This window comes from Vipera berus (genome assembly GCF_964194415.1).
Source record: "Vipera berus genome assembly, chromosome: Z".
Lineage (NCBI taxonomy): Eukaryota > Metazoa > Chordata > Lepidosauria > Squamata > Viperidae > Vipera > Vipera berus.
The window spans coordinates 2,454,672-2,480,463 of NC_138205.1; the positions used below are offsets into that span (position 1 = coordinate 2,454,672).

At 50.3% G+C, this 25,792-nt stretch overlaps 1 protein-coding gene across 3 annotated transcripts in view; it reads left to right on the plus strand.

Moving 5' to 3' along the window:
• LOC308678524 (chromodomain-helicase-DNA-binding protein 3-like) overlaps nt 1-25,572 on the plus strand; it is a 104,004-nt gene extending 78,432 nt beyond the window's left edge. For 2 of the 3 annotated variants that reach the window (XM_081345749.1, XM_081345751.1), the window contains exons 27-40: nt 790-875; nt 2,122-2,255; nt 4,989-5,133; nt 6,744-6,909; nt 7,650-7,768; nt 8,103-8,256; nt 8,671-8,766; nt 9,548-9,688; nt 13,325-13,433; nt 14,736-14,868; nt 17,627-17,822; nt 20,691-20,854; nt 22,887-23,013; nt 24,954-25,572. In XM_081345749.1, the coding sequence (XP_081201875.1) occupies nt 790-875; nt 2,122-2,255; nt 4,989-5,133; nt 6,744-6,909; nt 7,650-7,768; nt 8,103-8,256; nt 8,671-8,766; nt 9,548-9,688; nt 13,325-13,433; nt 14,736-14,868; nt 17,627-17,822; nt 20,691-20,854; nt 22,887-23,013; nt 24,954-25,051 (1,868 nt within the window). In that variant the 3' untranslated portion in view covers nt 25,052-25,572. The remainder of the gene's footprint in view (nt 1-789; nt 876-2,121; nt 2,256-4,988; nt 5,134-6,743; nt 6,910-7,649; nt 7,769-8,102; nt 8,257-8,670; nt 8,767-9,547; nt 9,689-13,324; nt 13,434-14,735; nt 14,869-17,626; nt 17,823-20,690; nt 20,855-22,886; nt 23,014-24,953) is intronic. The other variant, XM_081345750.1, reaches the window with a different exon arrangement.
• Nucleotides 25,573-25,792: the final 220 nt, after the last annotated feature.

Sequence of the window (25,792 nt, forward strand, 5' to 3'; positions counted from 1 at the left end):
AGAGGAGAGCAAGAGGAGGAGGGGGACAACTGCTGCGGGGTCCTCGGTGCTCTCTGAGCCTGGTAGTTTTCTGGCAGACGTTTCGTGGCCCAACTAGGCAACCTCGTCAGTGCTGGAAGGGAGTAGTAGAGCCTGCGGAGGGGAGGAAGAAGAGGAAGGGGGGGAGGAGGAAGAAGAGGAGAACGGTGGGAGTCTCGGTGCGCTCTGAGCAGGCGTTTCGTGATCCAGCTAGATAACATCCATTAGTTCTAGAAAGGAGAAGAAGAAGAACTGCGGGGTCCTTGGTGCTCTCTGAGCTGGCATCTCATGACCCAACTAGGGAACATCATCAGTGGTAGAAGGGGGGGGAGGAAGAGGAGGAGAGAAGAAGAACTGTGGGTCCTTAGTGCTCCCTGAGTTTGACGGTTTCCTTGCAGACATCTCACGACCCAACTAGGTAGCATCATCAGCGCTAGAAGGGGGATGGGGTTTGTAGAATGGAGGGAGGACAGTAGAGGGAGGAGGAGGAGGACTGTGGGGTCCTGGGGGGGGGTCTCTGAGCTGGGTGGTTTTCTTGCAGGCGTTTCATGACCCAACTAGGGAACGTCATCAGCGCCGGAAGGGAGAGAGGTCTGAAGGTTGAATTACGGCACCCGGATGTATTTTGTTCTTTTTGTTGTTGCTGCTAGCTTGAGGCTGGGCGAGGCTTCTTGGTGGAGAAGGGGAGGCCATTTGGGGAGGGGGAGGGGGCTCCTGAGCATGCCTCCCAGCGATCGAAACGTTGGCTTCTGTCTCCCACCGCGAATCCAGGTCGCCGCCAGTCCAGGAGGCAGCTTCGGAACGAGAAGGACAAACCTCTTCCCCCGCTTCTGGCCCGGGTCGGCGGGAACATCGAGGTGAGATTCCAAGCTCTCTGGAGACGCAGTGGGAATGGGGGGGGTGGGTGAGAGAGGGAGGGAGGGAGAGAAAAAGTTGGAAAGGAAGAGAGAAAGAGGGAGAGAGGGGAGGGAGGGAGAGAATAAGAAGGAAAGAGGGAGAAAGAGAAAAAAGGAAAGGGAGAGAGGTAGAGAGAAAGGAGAGAGAGAGAGGGAGAGAATCTGGAATCAAACGGATGCGAAATTAAAAAGAAAGGTCTGACTGGGACACTGAAAATGGGAGGAACGGAGGAAGCGTTTATGAGCCGTTCATGGAGCAGGACCTGTTTAATCTTTCCTCTCTCCCTCCCTCTCTTTCTTTCTCCCTCTCCCCCCTCTTCCTCTCTCCCTCTCTCTCCCTCCCTCCCTCTCTCCCTCTCCCTCCCTCTCTCCTTCCCTCCCTCTCTCTTTTTCTTTCCCTCCCTTCCTCCCTCCCTCTCTTTCTCCCTGTCTCTCTCCCTCCCTCTTTCTCTCCTTCCCTCCCTCTTTCTCCCTCTCTCCCTCTATGTCCCTTCCTCTCTCCCTCCCTCTGTCCCTCTTCCTCCCTGTCTTCTTCTCTCTCCCTCCCTCTCCCCCTCTCCTTCCTTCTCTTTCTCTCTCCCTTTCTCTCTCTCTCTCTCCCTCCCTCTCCTTCCTTCTCTTTCTCCCTCTCTTTTTCTCGCTCTCCTTCCCTCCCTCTCTCCCTCCTTCCTTCCCTCCCTCCCTCTCCCCCCTCTTCCTCTCTCCCTCCCTCTCTCTCCCTCCCTCTCTCTTTTTCTTTCCCTCCCTCCTTCCCTCCCTCCCTCTTTCTCCCTGTCTCTCTCCCTCCCTCTCTCCCCTCCCTCTTTCTCCCTCTCTCCCTCTATGTCCCTTCCTCTCTGTCCCTCCCTCCTCTCTCCCTCCCTCTGTCCCTCTTCCTCCCTGTCTTCCTCTCTCTCCCTCTCCTTCCTTCTCTTTCTCCCTCCCTCTCTCCCTTTCTCTCTCTCTCTCTCTCTCCCTCCCTCTCCTTCCTTCTCTTTCTCCCTCTCTTTTTCTCGCTCTCTCCTTCCCTCCCTCCCTCCCTCTGTCTGTGTGTCTAACTGTCCGAACTTCGAGTGTCGGGTGCGAGAGACCCTGGGTAGGCCTGTGGGAACTTTCTTGCTAGCCGAGCGGTTGTAAGTCATGGACGCCCCGCGCTGCGTCGAGGGGCAGCGGTGGCGGCCTGTACGTCGTGGGGCTGACCTTGGCCCGTGCGCTGCCTTTCCCCCAGGTGCTGGGCTTCAACACCCGCCAGCGCAAGGCCTTCCTGAACGCCGTCATGCGGTGGGGGATGCCCCCCCAGGACGCCTTCACCTCGCAGTGGCTGGTTCGCGACCTGAGGGGCAAGACGGAGAAGGAGTTCAAGTAGGTACCTTTGCCATTCGCACCTTGCAAGTACGCGCCCCCCTCGCCGTGCGTCCGTCCGACCATCCGCCCGCCCGCGCGTGCGGAAACAATGCAAGCCGGAGAACACGCCATTTTTAAAAATTTTTTTTTATCTTTTAAAACTTATTAAAAAGAAACAGCTCTGCGATCCGAAAGACGAGTTCACCCTTAAATTCATAAGCTGGGAAAAACCGGGAAAGAATATGAGAGACGGCTTTTGAGGATCTCCGTCGCTCCTGGCGCGAATCCACGCTCTGATTAAACCCTTCCGGGAAGCGGCGGTGGTTCCCGCCAGTCTGTCCCAGTTTTGAACCTCCGCTGGGAAAAAGGCAGCCCAAATCTTCTTTCTCGTGTCGTTTACAAGCCATCGCTCTTTTTTCTTTTTTCTTTTGGTTCTTTGACTCTGGACAATTCAGCCTCGTCGAGTGGGGAGGTCCAATCTCTGAGCTCTGGCGGGTCGGTCTCCAAACATTTTAAGTTCCCAGGCTAGGCAACACCTTCAGTGGAGCTTAGGGGATGTCAGTGTTCGTGGGGGGGGGGGTTCTCTTCCATTTATAAAGGCTTCAGGTATGGGGGGGGTGTCCAGTGAGGGTCTTGTGATGGGTCGTGGGGAGGTGACTGTTAGTTATCTGCACCCCCGGATCATTCTAGTTGCATCCTTGATGGCTTATGACTATGCCAGGGGTAGGCCACCTTGGCTCTTGTATAACTCGTGGACTTCAACTCCCAGAATTCCTGAGCCAGCCACGCTGAGGGGGAAGGGAGAGGTTTCCAAGCTCAGCCTCGGCTGGCTGAGGAATTCTGGGAGTTGAAGTCCACGAGTCATCAAGGGGGGCCATAGTTCCCCCATGCGGGCTCAGGAATTCCGGGAGTTGAAGTCCACGAGTTATGAAGGGGCCAAAGTTTCCCTCACGCCGGCTGAGGAATTCTGGGAGTTGTAGTCCACGAGTCATAAAAGAGCCCAGGTTGCCTACCCCTGGCCTAGGCCACTTTATGACTTGTGGACTACAACTCCCAGAATTCCTGAGGCAGACACGCTGAGGGGAAAGGGAGAGGTTTCCAAGATGAGCCATACTGCCTCAGGAATTCTGGGAGTTGAAGTCCACAAGTCATAAGAGAGCCAAGGTTGCCTACCCCTGCTGTAGGCCTAGGCTGCTATGACTGGTGGACTTCAACTCCCAGAATTCCTGAGCCAGACACGCTGAGGGGAAAGGGAGAGGTTTCCAAGAATCCATACTGGCTCAGGAATTCTGGGGGTTGAAGTCCACAAGTCATAAAACAGCCAAGGTTGCCTACCCCTGCCCTAGGCCTAGGCCGCTTTATGACTGGCGGACTTCAACTCCCAGAATTCCTGAGCCAGCCACGCTGAGCGGGAAGGGAGAGGTTTCCAAGCTGAGCCATTGCTGGCTGAGGAATTCTGGGAGTTTGAAGTCCAGCAGTCACCAAGGGAGCCATAGTTCCCCCATGCCGGCTCAGGAATTCTGGTGATTGGCCCAAAGAAGTCCATCCAGCAGGCATTCAATGGCTAAGGCGGGACTAGAACTCCCAGTCTCCTGGTCTTGTGTCAGAAGTGCTGGCCCAAAGTCACCCAGCCGGCTGTCATGGATAAGGCAGGACTAGATTTCCAGGTCTCCTAGTGATTGGCCGAAAAAAAGTCACCCAGCCAGCTTTCATGGCTAAAGCGGGACTAGAATTCCCAGTCTCCGGCTTTTTAGCCTGCTGCCCTCACCCGCTAGTCCAGACGAGAGCGAACCAGCTTTGCTTTGTTTGCCAAATGATGATGGTTCTTACTCATCCGACTTCCTCTCCAAACAGGCTTCTGTCTGTGTTTTCCTGGAGAGCGGCCTGAAGGGATGACCGCCTCTCCCTCAAGCAGACACCGAGCAAGGCAAGGCGGTGGCCAGGCGCATTGGCGAGTCTTAAGGCGTGACTTCTGCCAAGCTGGGCCCAGCGCTACAGATCCCGCTGCTCCCGGGATGACGATGCACGAAGAGAATCTGATGGCAAACGGGTGGGAGGGAGACTTTCGGAAGCTCCAGGGCGAGGATTTGTTCCTGGGTCCCTGCATGGGAGGTCTCCGCTCTCTGCGCCTAGGTCGCGGTCTCTCCACCGGAGCAACCGTAGGATGGGTGGGCTTCAACTCCCAGGGTTCCCCAGCCATTGTGGCAACCTTAAGATGGATGGACTTCAACTCCCAGAGTTCCCCAGCCAGCCAGTTAGCATTCCCCAGGCAGCTTACAGTTGCCATGATGCTGGCTGAGGAATTCTGGGAGTTGAAGTCCACAAGTCATAAAGGGGGCACAGTTCCCTCACACTGGCTGAGGAATTCTGGGAGTTGAAGTCCACAAGTCATCAAAGGGCCATAGTTCCCTCACGCTGGCTGAGGAATTCTGGGAGTTGAAGTCCACAAGTCATCAAAGGATCATAGTTCCCTCACGCTGGCTGAGGAATTCTGGGAGTTGAAGTCCACAAGTCATCAAAGGGCCATAGTTCCCTCACGCTGGCTGAGGAATTCTGGGAGTTGAAGTCCACAAGTCATAAAGGGGGCACAGTTCCCTCACGCTGGCTGAGGAATTCTGGGAGTTGAAGTCCACAAGTCATGAAAGACCCCCTGCTCAACGTCTTTGCCAGCTAAACAACATTGTAAAGAACTTCTCTGAGTTTCTCTCTAAATGGGTAGAGACGGATGTTTGGACTTGATGTCTCCTCCAGGGCCTACGTTTCTCTCTTCATGAGGCACCTGTGCGAACCCGGGGCGGACGGCTCAGAGACCTTTGCCGACGGGGTGCCGCGGGAGGGTCTCTCCAGACAGCAAGTCCTAACGCGGATAGGAGTCATGTCTCTGGTGAAAAAAAAGGTACGGCGCCGTGGGGCATGGGGTCAGGAGGAAGCACCCATCATCCATTGCCCTTCCCGGTACTCGGCACGGGTGTGAGCAAGGCTTCCTTCTCCAAGGGAAAAAGGAGGACATGTTGGTTTAAACCAGGGCTCTTCAAACCTGGCCCTTGGATGACTTGTGGACTTCAACTCCCAGAATTCAGCGTGCCTGGCTGAGGAATTCTGGGAGTTGAAGTCCACAAGTCATCCAAGGGCCAGGTTTGAAGAGCCCTGGTTTAAATGAAGGTGTTCTGCATTCTTTCTGAGGATTTGGGGGTGAGGGGGTGGCGCCGACTGGCCTGGAGGCCTTTAATACAAGGCCGCCTTTGCAAATCTGTACCCCGTCGACCCCAGTTTGTTCGTGTATTTATTTATATCTGGCCTGTGCTATCTTTGCAAATAACTCCAAGCAGTGGGCACACCTAATATTCCTGCCTCCTTTTCCTATTTGCCCCACAAACAGCCTCCCTTCCCCTTGAAAGAGAGGGACTGGTCACCTACCCCAGAGTTCCCCAACCTTTTCCGGCTTGGCAGCCCGGGAGGAGCAGGGAAATGTGCACACGCGCAGCCTACAGGCGCCAATGGGCTGCTGGCATCCACGCCGCTGGCTGTGTAGCAGCGCTTCTGCGAGTGGAGGGGAGCTCGCCAGCTATTCCCGTGGCCAACACACCATGGCCCAGTACCGAGCTGCGGACCGTAGGCTGGAGACCCCTGACCTCTCTGGCTTTCATGGCTAAAGGGGAACTAGAATTCACCGTCTCCTGGTGACTGGCTTTAAAGTACCCAGCTGGCTTTCGTGCTTAAGGCGGGACTAGAACTTACCGTCCCCTGGTAATTGGCCCAAACTCACCTCTCCGGCTTTCATAGCTAAAGTGGAACTAGAATTCACCGACTCCTGGTGACTGGCTTTAAAGTACCCAGCTGGCTTTCGTGCTTAAGGCAGGACTAGAACTCACCGTCCCCTGGTAATTGGCCCAAACTCACCTCTCCGGCTTTCATAGCTAAAGTGGAACTAGAATTCACTGACTCCTGGTGACTGGCTTTAAAGTACCCAGCTGGCTTTCGTGCTTAAGGCAGGACTAGAACTCACCGTCCCCTGGTAATTGGCCCAAACTCACCTCTCCGGCTTTCATAGCTAAAGTGGAACTAGAATTCATCGTCTCCTGGTGACTGGCTTTAAAGTACCCAGCTGGCTTTCAGGCTTAAGGCGGGACTAGAACTCACCGTCTCCTGGTAACTGGCCCAAACTCACCTCTCTGGCTTTCATGGCTAAAGTAGAACTAGAACTCACCGTCTCCTGGCGATTGGCTTTAAGTTACCAGGCTGGCTTTCATGCTTAAGATTGGACTAGAACTCCCCGTCTCCTAGTTTCTAGGCCAGCACTTTCACCCTTGCGCCGGAGTGTCTTACTAAACAACCTGCTTCTTGGTTTTTGTACGTTCTATAAAATGCCAGCCAAGAATTTGCTGGGGTAGACCCTTCTCTGCTTCTGTTGGAAGGCTTTCTTTTTCGTAACCTTTGTCGTGGCAGAATAAAATTGCTCACGGGGGCGTGTGTGTGCGTGTGCATGTGTGTGCTTTTTCGTGATAGGTGCAAGAGTTTGAACATATTAACGGCCGCTGGAGCATGCCCGAGTTGATGCCCGATCCCAGCGCTGACTCCAAAAAGTCCTCCCGGGCTTCGTCCCCCACCATCAAGACCTCCACCACCACTCCGGACCCCAGTTGCACCAATACGCCATGCACCTCCAAGCCAGGTAGGAGGCGCCCCGGAGAGGCGGAGCCAGGATCGGTCACGGGGGGGGACCCGACCCGAACCCCGGATCCCTTTCGCCTAACGGTGTTTGGAATCCACCCCAGCCCCGTTGAAGCCGGGCAAAAGGGACGCAGCCGAATTTCTCCTGATAATTTCCATTCAGGATTTCATCGCTGCCTCTTCAAGAGGCTAGTCCCTGTTAACCTAGTGGACTGGAGTAAGTTGCTCTAAATGAGCCCCCCCCTCCATTGTGAAGAAATTAGAATTAGGCGGTGGTGTGTGTGTGTGTGTGTGTGTTTCAGGCTGGATCCTTAAGCGAAGCAGCGAGTTGACTTAAGGGGGCCGTCGTCCCCGACTTAAGGACCAGAACTTGACACCCCCCCCCAAATTTCCGTGGTTAAGCGAGACAAGCGGCTGCTCCCATTTTACGGCCTTTCTCACCGCCCCGGCAGGTTAAGGGAATCGCGGTGGCCGCTAAGCAAGTCACGGGGGGGTCGTTAAGGGAAGCCGGCTTGCCCCCTTGACTTTGCTGTGTCGAAGGTCCCAAAAAGGGGATCGGATGACCTCGCGACAGTCGTAAATGCAAGCCGGGGGGGGGGGGCTGAGCCAGATTGGATCCGACGACGTTAGCCCAGGGGACGGTTGTATTCCTTTGCCTTCGTCCTTGCGTCCTTACTCCATCCCGGACGGTGGTGCGTCGGGAGGGCGGGTCGAGTTTTACCGTGTCCTCCGTTCCTTCAGCGACCCCGGCCCCCAGCGACAAAGGAGACGGGCTCCTCTCCGCCGAAAAGGAAGACCTGGAGAGCAGGGAAGAGAAGGTGGAGAAGGAGGCCAAGGCCAGCGAGAAAATGGAGACTGAGGTTTGCGCTTGTCTTTCGCTAGGCTAGAGGGAAAAAACAACAACAATTCTTCGTCCGTTTCTAGAAGCAAACGGAATTGGAGGCAGCGTGGAGGTGCCGAGGGTGGTGGGAATATATTATTATTATTATTATTATTATTATTATTATTATTATTATTATTATTATTATTATTATTATTATTATTACTATTACTACTATTATTATTATTATTATTATTATTATTATTATTATTATTACTACTATTATTATTATTATTATTATTATTATTATCTGGGTGAGAGGGTCTCTCCTTGATGGGAGCTGCCTTTTGAGTTCTCTGCCTTGCCTTTCCCAGCCGTCCGCGCCCGAACAGGCCCTTACTTCCACCTTCGCGGGGGATAAAATGGAGCTGGATTCTTCCAAAAAGCCCCAGGACGAGGGCCTGACGGCGGTCAGGGACAAAGAAGCCGAAGCCGAAGCGGCGGTCAAGGAGGAAAAGGAGAAATTGGGTGAGGGTTGATCGGGGTGGGTGGGTAGGTGGGGTCCTTCCGACGAGAAAGGAGAAAGAAGGCGGTCCCGTCGGACCGTTAGGAGTTGTGTTTACCTTTGCTTTTTTTTTCTTAAAAAAATACAAATTAAATTTTTATTTTTAGGGGGGGCATTTTTATTTTATTCGGACGATTTGAAAGCCCAAAAGCCGAAAGGAGCGTGGGGGGAAAGAAAGTTAAAACAAGAGACGAAACGAGATATTTTAAGTAAACATTTTAAAATAAGGGGACGCACACACACATACACACACACACACACACACCGAGACATTGAAGCCTCTGGCCGTGTTCGCGCACGGAAAAATCACCCTGGCCATTTTGCAAAGTGGGCCTTTCCCCCCCCTCCCTTCCCTCATATTCCTCCCCTGTTTCCAGATGCTGATTTGGAGAAGCTGGTGGCCGAGGACAAATCCACGGAAAGCGACGACGGCAAGGAAAAGATGGAGGGGGAAACGCAGGATCCCAAGAAAGGTAAGGTGTGCTTGGAAGCGGGATTTACAGGTGTGCCGGCCAGGAATTCCTGCCAGGGCAGGATTTGCACCGAGGGCTGTAGTAGTTTAGGGTCAGCCACCTTGCATCCTGGCTGGAAAGAGGTGGTGAGACAGCGGTCAAGATCAGAAACGCCCAACCTTGGCCACTTTTAAGGCTTGTGGACTTCAACTCCCATCATTCCCCAGCCAGCTCTTTTTTTTACACTTTGCTGAAGTCAAGGTATATTACGTCCAGGCCTTCCCACCGTCTATTGAGAAAGTTACCCAGTCAAAATTGAAATAAAGTAGTCTAGCCGCCTTTGTTCTTGTCCTATCCATGCTGACTTCTGGGAAACCTTTGCTGGCTGGGGAACTCTGGGAGTTGAAGTCCACAGGTCTTAAAAGTGGCCAAGGTTGAACAAGCTGGCTGGGGAATTTTGGGAGTTGAAGTCCACAAGTCTTAAAGTGGCCCAGGTTGGACACCCTTGCTCTAGATCCTTGGCTTTGATTGGTCTTGGCTGCTGGGCTGGGGTAGTAAAAGCTCTTTTGATAGGACAAGAGAACCGATTGTGCCTTTCCCCCCTCTCGCCATTGGCTGGCTCCTTCGGGCAGGGGGCGGGACTCCATGTAGTCCACACTCCAGACAGACCTAGAGATTGTGGCGTGTGCGAATTGAGTAGAATTTGGCCGCGGCTTGTCAGCCTGCTGACCAAAGGCGAGAAGGGAGGGGCGGAAAAGCGGATCTGGTCCAAAGCCCGGCCCCTTTTTTCTTGTCCTCAAAGGAGACGTCAAATCGGAGCGGGAGGCGGCCAAAGAGTCCAGAACTGTCAATCTCAGAGATGAGAACCGGAATAACGGGAAGAGGGAAGAGAGGATGGAGAAACCTCGGTTTATGTTCAACATTGCGGATGGTGGCTTCACGGGTAAGAGGGCGTCTGCATGGCGGAGATCTGATCTGGGTGTTTTTTTCCCCTGCTTCTGTCGCTCCATCACTTTGCTACTTGTTACATTTAGGAAATGGAATGGAATAGAAAATACAGAGTAGAAAATAGAATAATAAGAAATATTTATTTATTTTTTATTTTAATTCCATTTATATCCCGCCCTTCTCCGAAGACTCAGGGCGGCTTACAAGCTTAGCAGTAGCCTTCATTCTATGTATATGCCTGCTTATTAGGGCTTTCGGGCCCCCCCAAGCGGCATTATTACAAAGTCAGCTTAATTGCCCCCAACAATCTGGGTCCTCATTTTACCTACCTGGGAAGGATGGAAGGCTGAGTCAACCTGGAGCCTGGTGGGATGCGAACCTGCACTAATGGCAGGCAGCTGGTGTTACTTAAGGAGGCATTAGCCCACTGCTCCACCAAGGCACCAAGGCAAATAGAATAGAATAGAATAATAAAATATAGAATAGAATAGAATAGAATAGAATAGAATAGAATAGAATAGAATAGAATAGAATAGAATAGAATAGAATAGAATAGAATAGAATAGAAAATATGCAATAGAATAAGGAACAGAATAGAATAGAATAGAATAGAATAGAATAGAATAGAATAGAATAGAATAGAATAGAATAGAAAATATGCAATAGAATAAGGAACAGAATAGAATAGAATAATAGAATAGAATAGAATAGAATAGAATAGAATAGAAAATAGTAAAGTAGAATAGAATAGAACAGAATTACAGAACAGAACAGAACAGAACAGAATAGAATAGAATAGAATAGAATAGAATAGAATAGAATAGAATAGAATATAGTAAAGAGAATAGAATAGAATTACAGAATGGAATAGAATAGAATAGAATAGAATAGAATAGAATAGAATAGAATAGAATAGAATAGAATAGAATAGAATAGAATAATAGAGTTGGAAGGGACCTTGGAGGTCTTCTAGTCCAGCCCCCTCCTCAAGCAGGAGACCCCCATACCATCTCAAACAAGTGACTGTCTAGCGGCCTCTTCTTGAAAACCTCCAGGGATGGAGCGCCCACGATTTCTGGAGGCAGGCTGTTCCACTGGTTAATAAATTCTTTTCATTTCTCCATTTATTTATTTATTTTTGTTGTTGTTGTTATTGTAAGCAGCCCAGATCATAGCCCCACAGCAAGATGAATGGCCAATAAATTTAACAAATCAATCAATCAATCAATCAATCCTTTTCATTTCTCCCTTTTCATTGCTGTAAGCAACCCAGAGCATATAGCCCCACGGTATAATGGGTGGCCAATAAATTAATTAAACAAACACATTTGGGCTCATAAAGGCCACTCCCACTCAGCATGGACTCTAAGCAGGGTACAGTTAAAACTACTGTCCCTAAAAAAATTAAAATAAAAGCAGCATAAAAAACAAGACTTTTAAAAATTGAATATAATGGATTGAATATAATGAATATCAATTGAATATTGAATATTGAATATTCCCACGCCCAAGACTTATCTCAGAGCTTGGGGAAAGAGCCAACTTTGCAGGGTTGGGGTTACCGTTAGTCTTCGACTCCACGACCGAAAATTCGTTTAGCAACAGTTCCAAGTTACGACGGCACTGGAAAAAAAAGCAACTTAGGACTAGTCCTCTTGCTTACAACCGTCGCAGCACGTGAATAAAATTCTGACACTCGGCAACTGACTCACACACCTACTACGGTAGTGGCGTTCCGGTGTGTGTGTGTGTGTGTGCGCGTGCGCGCGCCCGCATGTATGCCACGTGATTCCCTTTTGCGACTTTTCTGACAAGCTAAGCCGGATTGGCTCAACTGATGGTGCGATTCCCTTAACAGCCACAGCATTTCACTTAAGAACTGTTGTCAAATGGGGCAAAACTCCTTTAGCAAGTGTCTCGCTTTAGTGTTGTTGATTCCTCGCCAGCCAGTGGATCTGGCAGCTGAGTCTGAGGAATTAGAGGAGGAGGAGGAGGAGGAAGAGGAGGAGGGGCCTGCAGTGACATCAGAGTCTGAGGAAGGCTCTGAGGAGCTCCAACACTTACAGTCGGACATGGAGCCCGGCCCCTCTACTCCCGCTCAGGCTGAGACACAACTGTGCTGGGAGTCTGAGTTGGACAGCGACGAAGCACAGCTGGGAGAAATCCAGGCTGCACGAAGGCGCCGGCAAGAAAAGAGAGTTGTTGTTGTTAGCTGCGAAGTCGTGTCCAACCCCTCGCGACCCCACGGACAACATTCCTCCAGGCCTTCCTGTCCTCTTCCATCTTCTGGAGTCCATTTAAGCTCAAGATAGATGATAGATAGATGCATATATAGATACATAAAATGGATGGAAGATGGATGGATGGATAGATAGATAGATAGATAGATAGATGATAGATAGATAGATAGAAAAAGAGACACATAGGTAGAGGGAGAGATGATGGATGGACGGATAGATAGATAGATAGATAGATAGATAGATAGATAGATAGATAGATAGATAGATGATATTGTTGTTGTTAGTTGTGAAGTCATCTCCAACCCATCGCGACCCCATGGACAACATTCCTCCAGGCCTTCCTGTCCTCTACCATCTTCTGGAGTCCATTTAAGCTCACACCTACTGCTTCAGTGACTCCATCCAGCCACCTCCTTCTCTGTCGTCCCTTTCTTCTTCTCTTGCCCTCAACCTTTCCCAGCATGAGGCTCTTCTCCAGTGAGTCCTTCCTTCTCATTAGGTGGCCAAAGTATTTGAGTTTCAGCTTCAGGATCTGGCCCTCCAAAGAGCAGTCGGGGTTGATCTCCTCTGGGACTGACCGGATTGATCACCTTGCAGTCCGAGGGACTCGCAGGAGTCTTCTCCAGCACCAGAATTCAAAGGCCTCAATACTTTGGCGCTCGCTCGGCCTTTCTTGCGGTCCAGCTTTCACAGCCATACATTGCGACTGAGAAGACCGTAGCCTTGACTATACGCACTTTTCTTTTAAAGCCGAAAGCCGAAAAGAGAGCAGGGCAGAGGGATGCAATGGGGCATTAGGAAGCCACGCCTGGGCTGAATTATAAAAAGGGAAGGTGTGGGAGGTGCGGGTTGCCAAAGGTAACCATTTGTGTTGAGGATCGAGTTTTGGTGTTTTGTTCGCCTTGGACAGGGGTAGGCAACCTCAGCTCTTTTATGACTCATGGACTTCAACTCCCAGAATTCCTGAGTCAGCTGACTCAGGAATTCTGGGAGTTGAAGTCCATGAGTCATAAAAGAGCCAAGTTTGCCTACCCCTGGCCTTGGACATTGACTCAGGTCTGTAAAGAGTAAAATGAGTTGGTTTTTTCTTGCGGCTCTTCTTGTTGGAAGAGGGGGTTTCTCCTTCTGAGCACAACCAGGACACACGTGGGCTGGGACAGAACGCTCAGCAACAAAAAATTGGGGGGGGGGGCAGTTGTGACCATAAGTGGGAAAACGACCTGTAAAAAGCAGGTAAATTCAGTCCTGATTGGGGGGGTGGGGGCGGAGTAACCCCAACTGTTGGGAATGTAAAACCTCCTGTGTGTGTGTGGGGGGGGGAAAACTTGAGGATTTATAGCTGGTTTCTCAGACCGACCAGTGGCGATTTTTCTTCTGCTCTCTCTGGCTAGAACTTCACACCCTTTGGCAGAACGAGGAGCGAGCCGCCATCTCCTCCAGCAAGCTGAACGAAATCTGGCATCGCCGACATGACTACTGGCTGCTGGCCGGCATCGTCCTGTATCCTTTAAACGTTGGGAAAGGGGGGCGGGGGTGGGTGGGTGGGGGTGTTGCCGGTGACTCCGGGTGAAGGTGGAGAGAACAGGGCAGCCTTCGCGGGGAAGCGAAAAGGACAGAAGGACACAGTCTTGAGGCAGACCCGGGCAAGAGGTGGCAAAGCCCTACGCAAGAAAACCACCCAGAGCACGCCAAGGACACACACACACACACACACACACACACCAACAGCTGCCCTTCTACTGAGGCATTCGGGCAGGAATTCAAACCCACCCACCCCCTCCGCTGTTCAGGCATGCGCACCATACTCGTTTCTACGGATCTACCTGGATCGGGAAAGACGTGCCTAAAGGATGAAGGTTTAGGGCTAGGTTTAAGGGTTAGAGTTAGGTTTAAGGTTTGGCTTAAGGTTAGATTTAAGGGTTAGGTTTAAGGTTTAGGACAGGGGTCCCCAATCCCTTTTCCTTGGACCAGTACCGGGCCACAGCACACCAGCAACCGGTCCACACAAAAAAGCAAGGCCCCATCCACGGGATGCAGGCAGCACACAAAACCAGGCGCCCTCCGGTCCGCGGAAAAACCTCCCTCCATGGAACTGGGGGGTCCCTGGTGTCCGAAAGGTTGGGGGCCTCTGCTTTAGGGCTAGGGTTAGATTTAAGGGTTAGGGTTAAGTTAGGGTTAGGGTTAAGGTTAGGTTTAAGGGCTAGGGTTAGGGTTAAGGTTAGGTTTAAGGGCTAGGGTTAGGATTAAGGTTAGGTTTAAGGGTTAGGGGTTAGGTTTAGGGGTTAGGCCAGGGGTCCCCAACCCCCGGTCTATGGACCAGTACCGGGCCGCAGCACACCAGCAACCAGTCCACACAAACAAGCAAAGCCCCATCCAGGGGATGCAGGCTGCACACAAAACCATGCACTTTCTGGTCTGCAGAAAAACCTCCCTCCACAGAACCGGGGGTCCCCCCTGGTGCCCGAAAGGTTGGGGACCCCTGCCCTAGTTCAGAGGTCCCCAACCCTGGTTCTGTGGACCGGTACCGAGCTGCAGCACACCAGCAACCGGTCTGCACAAACAAGCGAAGCCCCATCCGTGGGATGCAGGCAGCAGACGAAACCAGGCCCCCTCCGGTCCGCGGAAAAACCTCTCTCCACGGAACCGGGGGTCCCCAGTGCCCGAAAGGTTGGGGGCCTCTGCGCTAGGGAGGAGGAGGAAGAGGAGGAAGAGGGCTCCCTTCTTCTGTGGCTGAGAGGCCGCCCTCGGCAGGCTGCCGCCTACGACTGTGGAGAACCCCCCTTAACCCGCCCACCCCTGCAGGCACGGCTATGCTCGCTGGCAGGACATCCAGAACGACAACCAGTTCGCCATCATCAACGAGCCCTTCAAGAGCGAAGCCAACAAGGGGAACTTCTTGGAGATGAAGAACAAGTTCCTGGCCAGAAGGTTCAAGGTGGGGGAGGAGAGAGAGCGAGAGCGGGCCCCTCCCTCGGCCCGAGAGAGAGACGGGGCTCCGTTCTCCGTCCAGCGGGGAGGGCTGGGCTGCGGTCGGTCGTGGTGGCGGTTTGGTAAATTGAAAAGCAGGCGAAGGCAACTGCTAGGCTGAGCGGTTTCTCTGTGTCGGCACATGTGGCTGTAGGCACAATCCTACGCTGGGTTCGTCCCCTGTGTGTTGGAGGGGGGGGGAGCCCGTGAGAGCTGAGTGCAATGAAATTTCATTTTAATGTAGGCTGATTAGTCTACATTTGAAGTGACAATAAAGTTTGTTCTGTTCTGTTCTTGCTCTAATTCTATTCCTTTCTATTCTATTCTGTATTTTATTATTCTGTTCTGTTCTGCTCTGTTCTGTTCTGTTCTATTAATCTCTAATCTATTCTGTTCCATTCTGTTCTGTTCCGTTCCATTCTATTCTTATTTCTATTCTATTCTATTCCGTTCCGTTCTTATTTCTATTCTATTCTATTCCGTATTTTATTATTCTATTCTACTCTACTCTGCTCTACTCTATTATGTATTTTATTATTCTATTCTATTCCTTTCTATTCTATTCTATTAATTTCTATTCTGTTCTATTTGTCTCTATTCTATTCTGTTCCGTTCCATTCTATTCCTAATTCTATTCTATTCTATTCTTATTTCTATTCTATTGTATTCCGTATTTTATTATTCTATTCTACTCTACTCTATATTCTATTCTATTCCTTTCTATTCTGTTCTATTAATCTCTATTCTATTCTGTTCTGTTCCGTTCCATTCTATTCTTATTTCTATTCTATTCTATTCTATTCCATATTTTTTTATTCTATTCTACTCTTCTCTATTCTATTTTATTCTGTATTTTATTATTCTATTCTATTCTATTCTATTCTATTCTTATTTCTATTCTATTCTATTCCGTATTTTTCTATTCTATTCTATTCTATTCTATTCTATTCTATTCTATTCTATTCTATTCTATTCTATTCTATTCTATTCTATTCTATTCTATTCTATATTCCAATATCTATTCTATTCTATTCCATATTTTTTTATTCTATTCTATTCTACTCTTCTCTATTCTATTTTATTCTGTATTTTATTATTCTATTCTATTCTATTCTATTCTATTCTATTCTATTCTATTCTATTCTTATTTCTATTCTATTCCGTATTTTTCTATTCTATTCTATTCTATTCTATTCTATTCTATTCTATTCTATTCTATTCTATTCTATTCTATTCTATTCTATTCTATTTTATATTCCAATATCTATTCTATTCTATTCCATATTTTCTATTCTATTCTATTCTATTCTATTCTATTCTATTCTATTCTATTCTATTCTATTCTATTCTATTCTATTCTATTCTATTCTATTCTATTCTATTCTATTCTATTCTATCCTATCCTGTTCTATTCTATTCTACAAACTATTCTACAAACTATTCTACTCTACCCTACTCTACTCTACTCTATTCTGTATTTTATTATTCTATTCTATTCCTTTCTATTTTATTCTATTAATTTCTATTCTGTTCTATTAATCTCTATTCTATTCTGTTCTGTTCCGTTCCGTTCCATTCCATTCCATTCCTATTCCTATCCCTATTCTATTCTATTCCTTTCCGTATTTTATTATTCTTGTCTACTCTACTCTACTCTACTCTATTCTATTCTGTATTTTATTGTTCTATTCTATTCTACCCACATTAATCAAGTGTTGCATGTTGGGCAAACCTAACCTTAATACAGACCATCCTTGAGTGACAGTCATTCGTTTAGTGACTGTTTAAAGTTACGGCGGACCTGGGAAAAGTGACGTAGGACCAGTTTTCACCTTTGCGACCGTCACAGGCCTTCCCAACATCACGTGATCAAAATTCGGGCGCTTGGCCACGGGCTCATACTTACGACTGTCGCTGTGTCCCAAGGACAGGCAGTCCCCTTTTGCGACCTTCTGACGAGCAAAGATAATGGGGAAGCCCGATTTACTCAACAAGCCTGCTGCTCACTTAACAACCACAGTCGCTCACTTAACAACGGTGGCGAGAGAGGTCGCAAGGCGGGGCCAAACTCACTTAACCGTCTCACTTAGGAACGGAAATCTTGGGCTCCGTCGTGGTTGTAAGTCGAGGACGGCCTATAAAGACATTTGGATGAGCAGATACATCGCTTGGACAAGGCCCGGCCCCTTCCAGCTGCTTTTTTGTAACAATAACCCTCGGAAGGGACCTCGGAGGTCCTCTAGTCCAACCCCCTGCTCTGTGCTGAATGCAGGTCAACCACCGCCGAGTCCAGGAGTTGCGTTGGCTAAGTGAGAAATCTTTTTTCAAGGGATTTTTCGCCCCATTTCGCCCCTTTTCTGGCCGCCTTGCTCAAAGCGAATCGCCGCCGTGGTTAAATCGCTCCCGCGGCCCGTAAGTGGATCCAGCTTCCCCCGATTTGACTTTGCTTGTCAGTGGGGCGGGGTGTGTGTGTTTCATCACGTGATCCGGGACCCTGCGACACCGTCGTCAATACGAGGCGGCTGAGTTTCGATCACGTGAGCCCGGGGGGGGGCGGGGGGAAGGCCGCGACGGCCGTTCAGTGTGAAAAAGGGACCTCGGTTGCTTTTTTTCAAACTCCCTACGGTCCCTAAACGAAGCGCCGTACGTCGACGGGAAAGGCCCCTTCTGCCTTCTCCGGGGTGCCCGCCGCCTTCTCACCCTGTCCCCTGCCTTGTTCCTGCCAGCTGCTGGAGCAGGCCCTGGTGATCGAGGAGCAGCTGCGCCGGGCGGCCTACCTGAACATGACGCAGGATCCCAGCCACCCCGCCATGGCCCTCAACACCCGCTTTGCCGAGGTGGAGTGTCTGGCCGAGAGCCACCAGCACTTGTCCAAGGAGTCGCTGGCCGGCAACAAGCCCGCCAACGCCGTCCTACACAAGGGTAAGAGGCGGGCAGGGAGGCGGGCGCGACGAGGACGGTCCACGTAACTCTTCCCCTTGCCACACACGCCGCCGCCGCCACCACCACCACCCCAGCCTCTGTGTGTGGATCCTTCTTCTGTATCCCCCTTCCCCACTCTGAATCCATTAAAGTGCGGTCGTGCTGTGCAAAGCCACGGTGTGTGGTCGTCTCCTTGAGCCTGCTCTTTGTGCATCTTTTGTGTACCTCCGCTCTGGTCTGTCCGCGGAGTATCCCGCAAGTATCTCCGGAGGAAGGGGGGTGTCTTCAAATCTCTCCTGAAGGTTTTTCTCTCCTCCCTGTTGGAGCGTCCCCCAGGAACTCTGGAATGAGCATCTGGGGGAGGGGGGGGGCGGAAGAACCGGGGTCCTCAACTACCCCACCCCACCCCCCACTCCGCAGCCTGTTCGAAAGCGGGTCACGCAAGGTGGAAAGGTTGGGGACCGCCTGGGTGGAAACATCACTCAGTGCCCTGGATTGAACCTTCAGAGAAAAACAGGCAGAAAATATTCTCACTTTCGAAAGCGGGTGCTTCTGGGATATCTAGCTGGGTGCCCTTCTTGTCTGCTTTGCATCCTTCGTCAAGTATTGTGAATTGTCCTGATCCACTGTTGTGCCCATCAAAATGTCACATCTCAGATAGATAGACAGACAGATAGATAGATAAAGATAGACATAGGGAGGGAGAGATAGATAGATAGATAGATAGATAGATAGATAGATAGATAGATAGATAGATAGATAGATAGATAGATAGATAGATAGATGATGGATGGAAGGATAGGTGATAGAGATAGAATATAGATGATAGAAGATAGATATAGAATATAGATGATATAGATGATAGATAAACAGTAGATAGATAGATAGATGATGAATAGAAGCTAGATGGATAGATAATGATAAACAGAAGATCGATGATAGAGATAGATGATAAATAGATGATAGAAGATAGAGTTAGAAGATAGAAGATAGATAAATGATAAATAGATGATAAATAGAAGATAGAGGTAGAATATAGTAGATAAATAGATGATAGATAGATAGATAGATAGATAGATAGATAGATAGACAGACAGACAGACAGACAGACAGACAGACAGACAGACAGACAGATAGATAGATAGATAGATAGATAGAGGATGGACAGACAGACGTCACTGGCTGCATAATTTTGGTGCCTTTTGCTTCTTTGCTTTGTTTCCTTGTCATCTTCGCTCGTCTCCCTTCACAAGCATCACATGAGTATCGCCAGGGTTTAGCCTTTGGGCTATTGAGTTCTCTTTGAATAAAAGAACGGGTAGTCCTCAACTTACGACAATTCACTTAGTGACCGTTTGAATTTACAACAGCACTGGAAAAAGTGACTTAGGACCATTTTTCACCCTCAGCAACCGTCGCAGCCTCCCCAGGATCATGTGATCCAGATTGAGACGCTTGGCAACCGGCTCACATTTACGACAGTCGCAGCGTCCCGGGGGGGTGTCACGTGATCCCCTTGAGCGACCGTCTGACAAGGAAAGTCAGTGAGGGAGGCTGGATTCGCTGACCAGCCTGGTCACTAACTGAGCAACTGCAGCGATTCGCTGGCAAGAAAAGGGGATCAAATGGGGCCAAAGATCTCTTCACAGCCGTCTCGCTTAGCAAGGGAAATTTTGGGCTCAATTTTGGTCATAAGTGGAGGACTACCTGTATCTCCTGCTTCCTGGCTGTTTTGGGGCCCTCCTTCCCTTGTTGGATGAGGGGCTTCTGACTTCAGCCCCTTCCCCTAGACCAGGGGTAGGCAACTGTGGCTCTTTTATGACTGGTGGACTTCAACTCCCAGAATTCCTCAGCCAGCATGGGGGAACTATGGCCCCTTCATGACTCGTGGATTTCAACTCCCAGAATTCCTGAGTCAGCATGGGGGAACTATGGCCCCCCCTTTAGGACTGGTGGACTTCAACTCCCAGAATTCCTCAGCCAGCATGGGGGAACTATGGCCCCTTCATGACTCGTGGATTTCAACTCCCAGAATTCCTGAGTCAGCATGGGGGAACTATGGCCCCCCCTTTAGGACTGGTGGACTTCAACTCCCAGAATTCCTCAGCCAGCATGGGGGAACTATGGCCCCTTCATGACTCGTGGATTTCAACTCCCAGAATTCCTGAGTCAGCATGGGGGAACTATGGCCCCCCCCTTTAGGACTGGTGGACTTCAACTCCCAGAATTCCTGAGCCAGCATGGGGGAACTATGGCCCCCTTTAGGACTTGTGGACTTCAACTCCCAGAATTCCTAAGTCAGCATGGGGGAACTATGGCTCCCTTGGTGACTTCCGGACTTCAACTCCCAGAATTCCTGAGCCAGCCTGGCTCAGCTTGGGAACCTCTCCCTTTCCCCTCAGCCTGGCTGGCACAGGAATTCTGGGAGTTGAAGTCCATGAGTCATAAAAGAGCCAAGGTTGCCTACCCCTGGGATAGGGTCTCCTGCTTGAGCAGGGGGCTGGATTAGAAGACCTCCAAGTCCCTTCCAAATTTATGGTTCCATATCCTATAGAACCAAACTTCCTAACTGAGAACAGTTATTCAGTGGGACGGCTTGCCACCAGAATTGGTGGGTGCTCCAAAGCTGGAGGTTTTCAAGAAGAGGCCGGACATTTGTCCAGAATGGCCTACCGTCTCCTGCTTGAACGGGGTTGGGCTAGACGACCTCCCAATGTCCCTTTCCAGCTCTCTGTTCCCATTGAGATTGGGAAGGAAGGCGGTGGGGTCCAGGAAGCGTAGGCCGCCAGGGAAGGTCATCGCTAGCCTTGGCCCTGATGGACATTGCTTTCTCTTCTGTCTCCTCCTTCTTCCCGGCGGCTGGGCCAGTGCTGAACCAGTTGGAGGAGCTGCTCAGCGACATGAAGGCCGATGTGACGCGCCTGCCCGCCACACTTTCCCGCATCCCTCCCATCGCCGCCCGGCTCCAGATGTCCGAGCGCAGCATCCTGAGCCGCTTAGCAAGCAAGGGGAACGAAACCCAGAGCGTTCCGGTAAATGCCAACCTTTTCTCTCTCTCCCTCCCTCCCTCTTTCCCTTTCCTACTCTTTCTCTCCCTCTCTCCCTTATTCTTTCTCTCTCCCTTTCCTACTCTCTCTCTCACTTATTCTCTTTCCCTTTCCTACTTTCTCCCTCTTATTCTTTCTCCCTTTCCTACCCTCTCTCTCTCCCTTATTCTTTGTCTCTCCCTTTCCTACTCTCTCTCTCCCTTATTCTTTCTCCCTTTCCTACTCTCTCTCTCCCTCTCCCTTATTCTTTCTCTCCCTTTCCTACTTTCTCCCTCTTTTATTCTCTCTCCCTTTCCTACTCTCTCTCCCTTATTCTCTTTCCTACTCTTTCTCTCTTTCCTTCTCTCCCTTATTCTTTCTCTTTCCTACTCTTTTCTCTCTCCCTCATTCTTTCTCTCTCCCTTTCCTACTCTCTCTCACTTATTCTCTTTCCCTTTCCTACTTTCTCCTTCTTATTCTTTCTCCCTTTCCTACCCTCTCTCTCTCCCTTATTCTTTGTCTCTCCCTTTCCTACTCTCTCTCTCCCTCTCTCCCTTATTCTTTCTCCCTTTCCTACTCTCTCTCTCCCTCTCCCTTATTCTTTCTCCCTTTCCTACTTTCTCCCTCTTTTATTCTCTCTCCCTTTCCTACTCTCTCTCTCTCCCTTATTCTCTTTCCTACTCTTTCTCTCTTTCCTTCTCTCCCTTATTCCTTCTCTTTCCTACTCTTTCTCTCTCCCTCTCCCCCTTATTCTTTATCTCTCCCTTTCCTACTCTTTCTCCCTCTCTCCCTTTTTGTTCTTTCTCTCCTACTCTTTCTCTTATCTCGCTATCTCTATCTCCCCCCCCAATTCCCCTGGAATTACCATAGGGGGCAAAATGGGGTGTCCACATCATGACTTCATCTTGCTTTGTGGGGTCCCTGGTGCTCTCTGAGCCGGGCGGTTTCCTTGCAAATGTTTCATGACCCAACTAGGGAACATCATCAGTGCTAGGAGGGAAGGGAAGGGAAGGGAAGGGAAGGGAAGGGAAGGAAGGAAGGAAGGAAGGAAGGAAGGAAGGAAGGAAGGAAGGAAGGAAGGAAGGAAGGAAGGAAGGAAGGACTGTGGGGTCCTGGGTGCTCTCTGAGCCGGGCGGTTTCCTTGCAAATGTTTCATGACCCAACTAGGGAACATCATCAGTGCTAGGAGGGAAGGGAAGGGAAGGAAGGAAGGAAGGAAGGAAGGAAGGAAGGAAGGAAGGAAGGAAGGAAGGAAGGAAGGAAGGAAGGACTGTGGGGTCCTGGGTGCTCTCTGAGCCGGGCGGTTTCCTTGCAAACGTTTCATGACCCAACTAGGGAACCTCATCAGTGCTAGGAGGGAAGGGAAGGGAAGGGAGGAAGGAAGGAAGGAAGGAAGGAAGGAAGGAAGGAAGGACTGTGGGGTCCTTGCTGCTCTCTGGGTCACGAAATGTCTGCCAGAAAACCACCAAGCTCGGAGACCCCACCCCCACGAGGAGCCCCCCCACACACACACACACACTTCAACCGTGATCTGCCAAGATCCTCTTCTCTGGGCATCGCCTTGCTTCGCCCCGGTTGAGGCAGGGCGCCATCTGAGGCTGCAAAATTCCCATTTGATTTCTCGGCCCTCCTCCCCTTTCGGCTGGCTGGGAAAAGCTGGAAAGAAAGATAAATCGGCACGAGGAAGGAAAGTTCTTTTTTCCCCCGAAGGTGCAGACCGAGCAGCTCCCGCTGCTATTCTCGGCTAGGTTTTAATACTGGAAACGTCGTTTTTGTTTTCCTTCCTCTGCAGCTAGTGAACCCAGGAGGGTGGATGGTTGGGGGAATCCCTCTTGCTGCTTTTGAACCCGGGTCCCTTCGCCCTGGCTTTCTTCACCCCCCCCCCTGGCGGCGGGATTGGAACTTCAGTTTCGTTTCGTTTTAATATTTTATGTTACTTTACTTTTCCTCATTTATTTGCCACCCATCGCCTAACGCAACGAGACTGGAAGGCTAATTTGTGTCCCCCTCCCCGTCTTTTTTTCCCCCCCTTCCGCAGGCCTTCCCACCTGGACCCTACGCCACCCCACCTAGTTTCGGGGGCTCCTTCGGGGCCACCCCCGGCGGGGGCCTGCCCACCTTGGGGGCCAACTACAGCCAAATGCCCACCGGCTCCTTCATAACAGGTCAGTTGGGGGCGAAGGCGCGAGGCTTCTGAGTCACGACACCGTTGCGGCCGGCGCACACACACAAAAGGACATTTGTGTTGCGGGGAAAAAAAAAAAGAAACAGAACCTCACGTCCAGGAAGGTAGTCCTCATCTTATGACGACAGCCGGGTTTAAAGGAGACAGCAGCCGTTAAGTGAATTTTGGCCCATCTTAACTGCCTTTTTTTTTTTTTGGTCGCAATTGTTAAGTGAATCGCCGCAGTTGCTAAGTTAGTAACCCGGTCGTTAAGTCAATCTGGCTTCCCCGTTGACTTTGTTAGGAGGTCGCAAAAGGGGATCGCGTGACACCCCGCCCCCGCAGGAGACACGGCGACCGTCATAAATACGGGTCGATTGCCCAAGGGTCTGAATTTTGATCACGTGACCAAGGAGAGGCTGCAAGGGTCATAAATGTGGAAAAACGTTCACAAGTCATTTTAAATACACGTAGTCCTCGACTTACGACTACGACCGGGGCCCGCCGTTTCTGTTGCGAAGGGAAACATTGGTTAAGTGAATTTTGCCCCGTTTTATGACCGAGGCTTAAGTGAAGCATTGGCTTCCCCCCTTGGCTTTGCTCTGTCAGGTTGCAAAAGGGGATCGCATGAGCCCCCGCCCCCCAAGAAATTGCAACCCTCATAAATACAAGCCAGTTGGCAAGCGGCCGAATTTTGAAGACGTGACCGTGGGGGATGCATGCAGCGGTCGTCAGTGTGAGAAATGTCCGTTAAGTCAGATAGATAGATAGATTTGATGGATTTGATGGATTTGATGGATAGATAGATAGATAGATAGATAGATAGATAGATAGATAGATAGATGATAGATAGATAGATAGATAGATAGATGATAGATAGATAGATAGATGATAGATAGATAGATAGATAGATAGATAGATAGATAGATAGATAGATAGATAGATAGATAGATAGATAGATAGATAGATAGATAGTGTTGTGATTCAGGGTCAGCCTGTGGGTTCGGCAGTTGGGTCGGACGACTCAGAGGAGGAGGGGGGGTGTTGAAGAGCTTGCTGATGATGGCTTTGAGGCTCCGCAGAGCCCTCAGCCAGGCCCCTCCCACCTGGTGGAGACCCAGCTGTGTGAGCCTGACAGCATGGATGAAGATGACCCACAGCTGGCCCTGTTCAAGGACGCCCGAGGCAGGAGGCAGTCAATCAGGAGTAAACACAGGAAGGCAATGGGGCACCTCGGAAGGAGGCAGAGAGAGGCCACGCCCTGAGCTGTATTTAAGGGGAATGTGTGGGAGGGCTGGTTTGCTGAAGGCAACCGTTTGAATAGCTCCTGTTTCATAGCTCCTGTTTCATGGTTGGTGTCTGTTTTATGTTAATAAATTTGGCAGGCTTTATTCCAGCCTCTTGCCGTTTGTAAAGGGGTTGTCCCTGCTTTTTCTGCAGGGCCGGTAGCAGGCTGGTACAGAACAGATAGATAGAATTGATAGATATAGATAGATAGATAGATAGATAGATAGATAGATAGATAGATAGATAGATAGATAGATAGATAGATAATAGATAGATAGATAGATAGATAGATAGATAGATAGATAGAATTGATAGAGATAGATAGATAGATAGATAGATAGATAGATAGATAGATAGATAGATAGATGATAGATAGATAGATAGATAGATAGATAATAGATAGATACCGTGTTTTCCCCAAAATAAGGACTGCTTGTACTAAAGGCAGGATAGAAATCTAATACATACATACATACATATATTTATCCGTTTTCCCCCAAAATAAGCTCTAATGCACCTTTTGGAGCAAAAAATAATATAATATAAATATTTGTGGGGAAACACTGTGTGTATGTATACACGCACACACACACACACACACACCATGGAGATATATACCATTCTCTCTCTCACCTCCCCCCAATATCGTTGCAGCCAACGGGCCCCCCGTGATTGTGAAGAAGGAGAAGGAGGGCGAAGGCTTGGAGAAGAAAGAAGCCAAAGGCGGGGAGGTGATTTGCATAGACGACTGAGGAGGGGGGGCGGTTGGGCCCCCCGCCTGCCGAGCCCCCCCACCTGTGCCGGCCCCCACCTCTGCTCCAAGGGGGCCCCGTGGCCCTCCGGCCTCTCCTTTTTTGATTTCCGGATTATGTGACGGCTTTGGGGCCCGCTGGTGATTCCTGCCCCCTCTCGGGACCCCCGCCTCGGATTCGAATTCCTCCTCCCCGGCCCTTCCCCTTCCTGTGGGGGGGGGCAGCGGCCAGCCCCATCTGGAAAGCCACCCCCCCACGCCCCGCAAGGCGGACTTAAGACTATCCAAGAGGTACTCAGGACCGAGCTGGTTTGTATCCCCCCGGCTGGCGGTTGCGGGAGGGGGCCGACTTGCGAGCTAGGATCCAGGCTGCCCGGGGCTCGGACAGGGGAGGGGGCAGCCTGCTTTTTTTGGACGGGGGGGGTCTTTGCTGCGCCCCCCTCCCCCAGTGTCGAAACTTTTCGAAGAAGCACTGCAAAAAAGGACTCTTATAAATATGAATATATATATAATGTATACACATTCATGCTGTATGTTTAATCCCCCTTTCCCTCTCGGGCCTGGCTTCCCCACCCCGGGGGGGGGGGCAGAACGCAGAGACACCCCCCCCTCCCTGACTGCGGTCTGTTCGGGGAGCCCCTTGGAGTGGGACCCCTCCCTCCAGCCAGAACTTTTGGGGAGCCTGACCCATTGGTGTCCCTGCTTTGGGAGGGCGGGCCCGTTTCCCCCCCCCTTCGCCCCC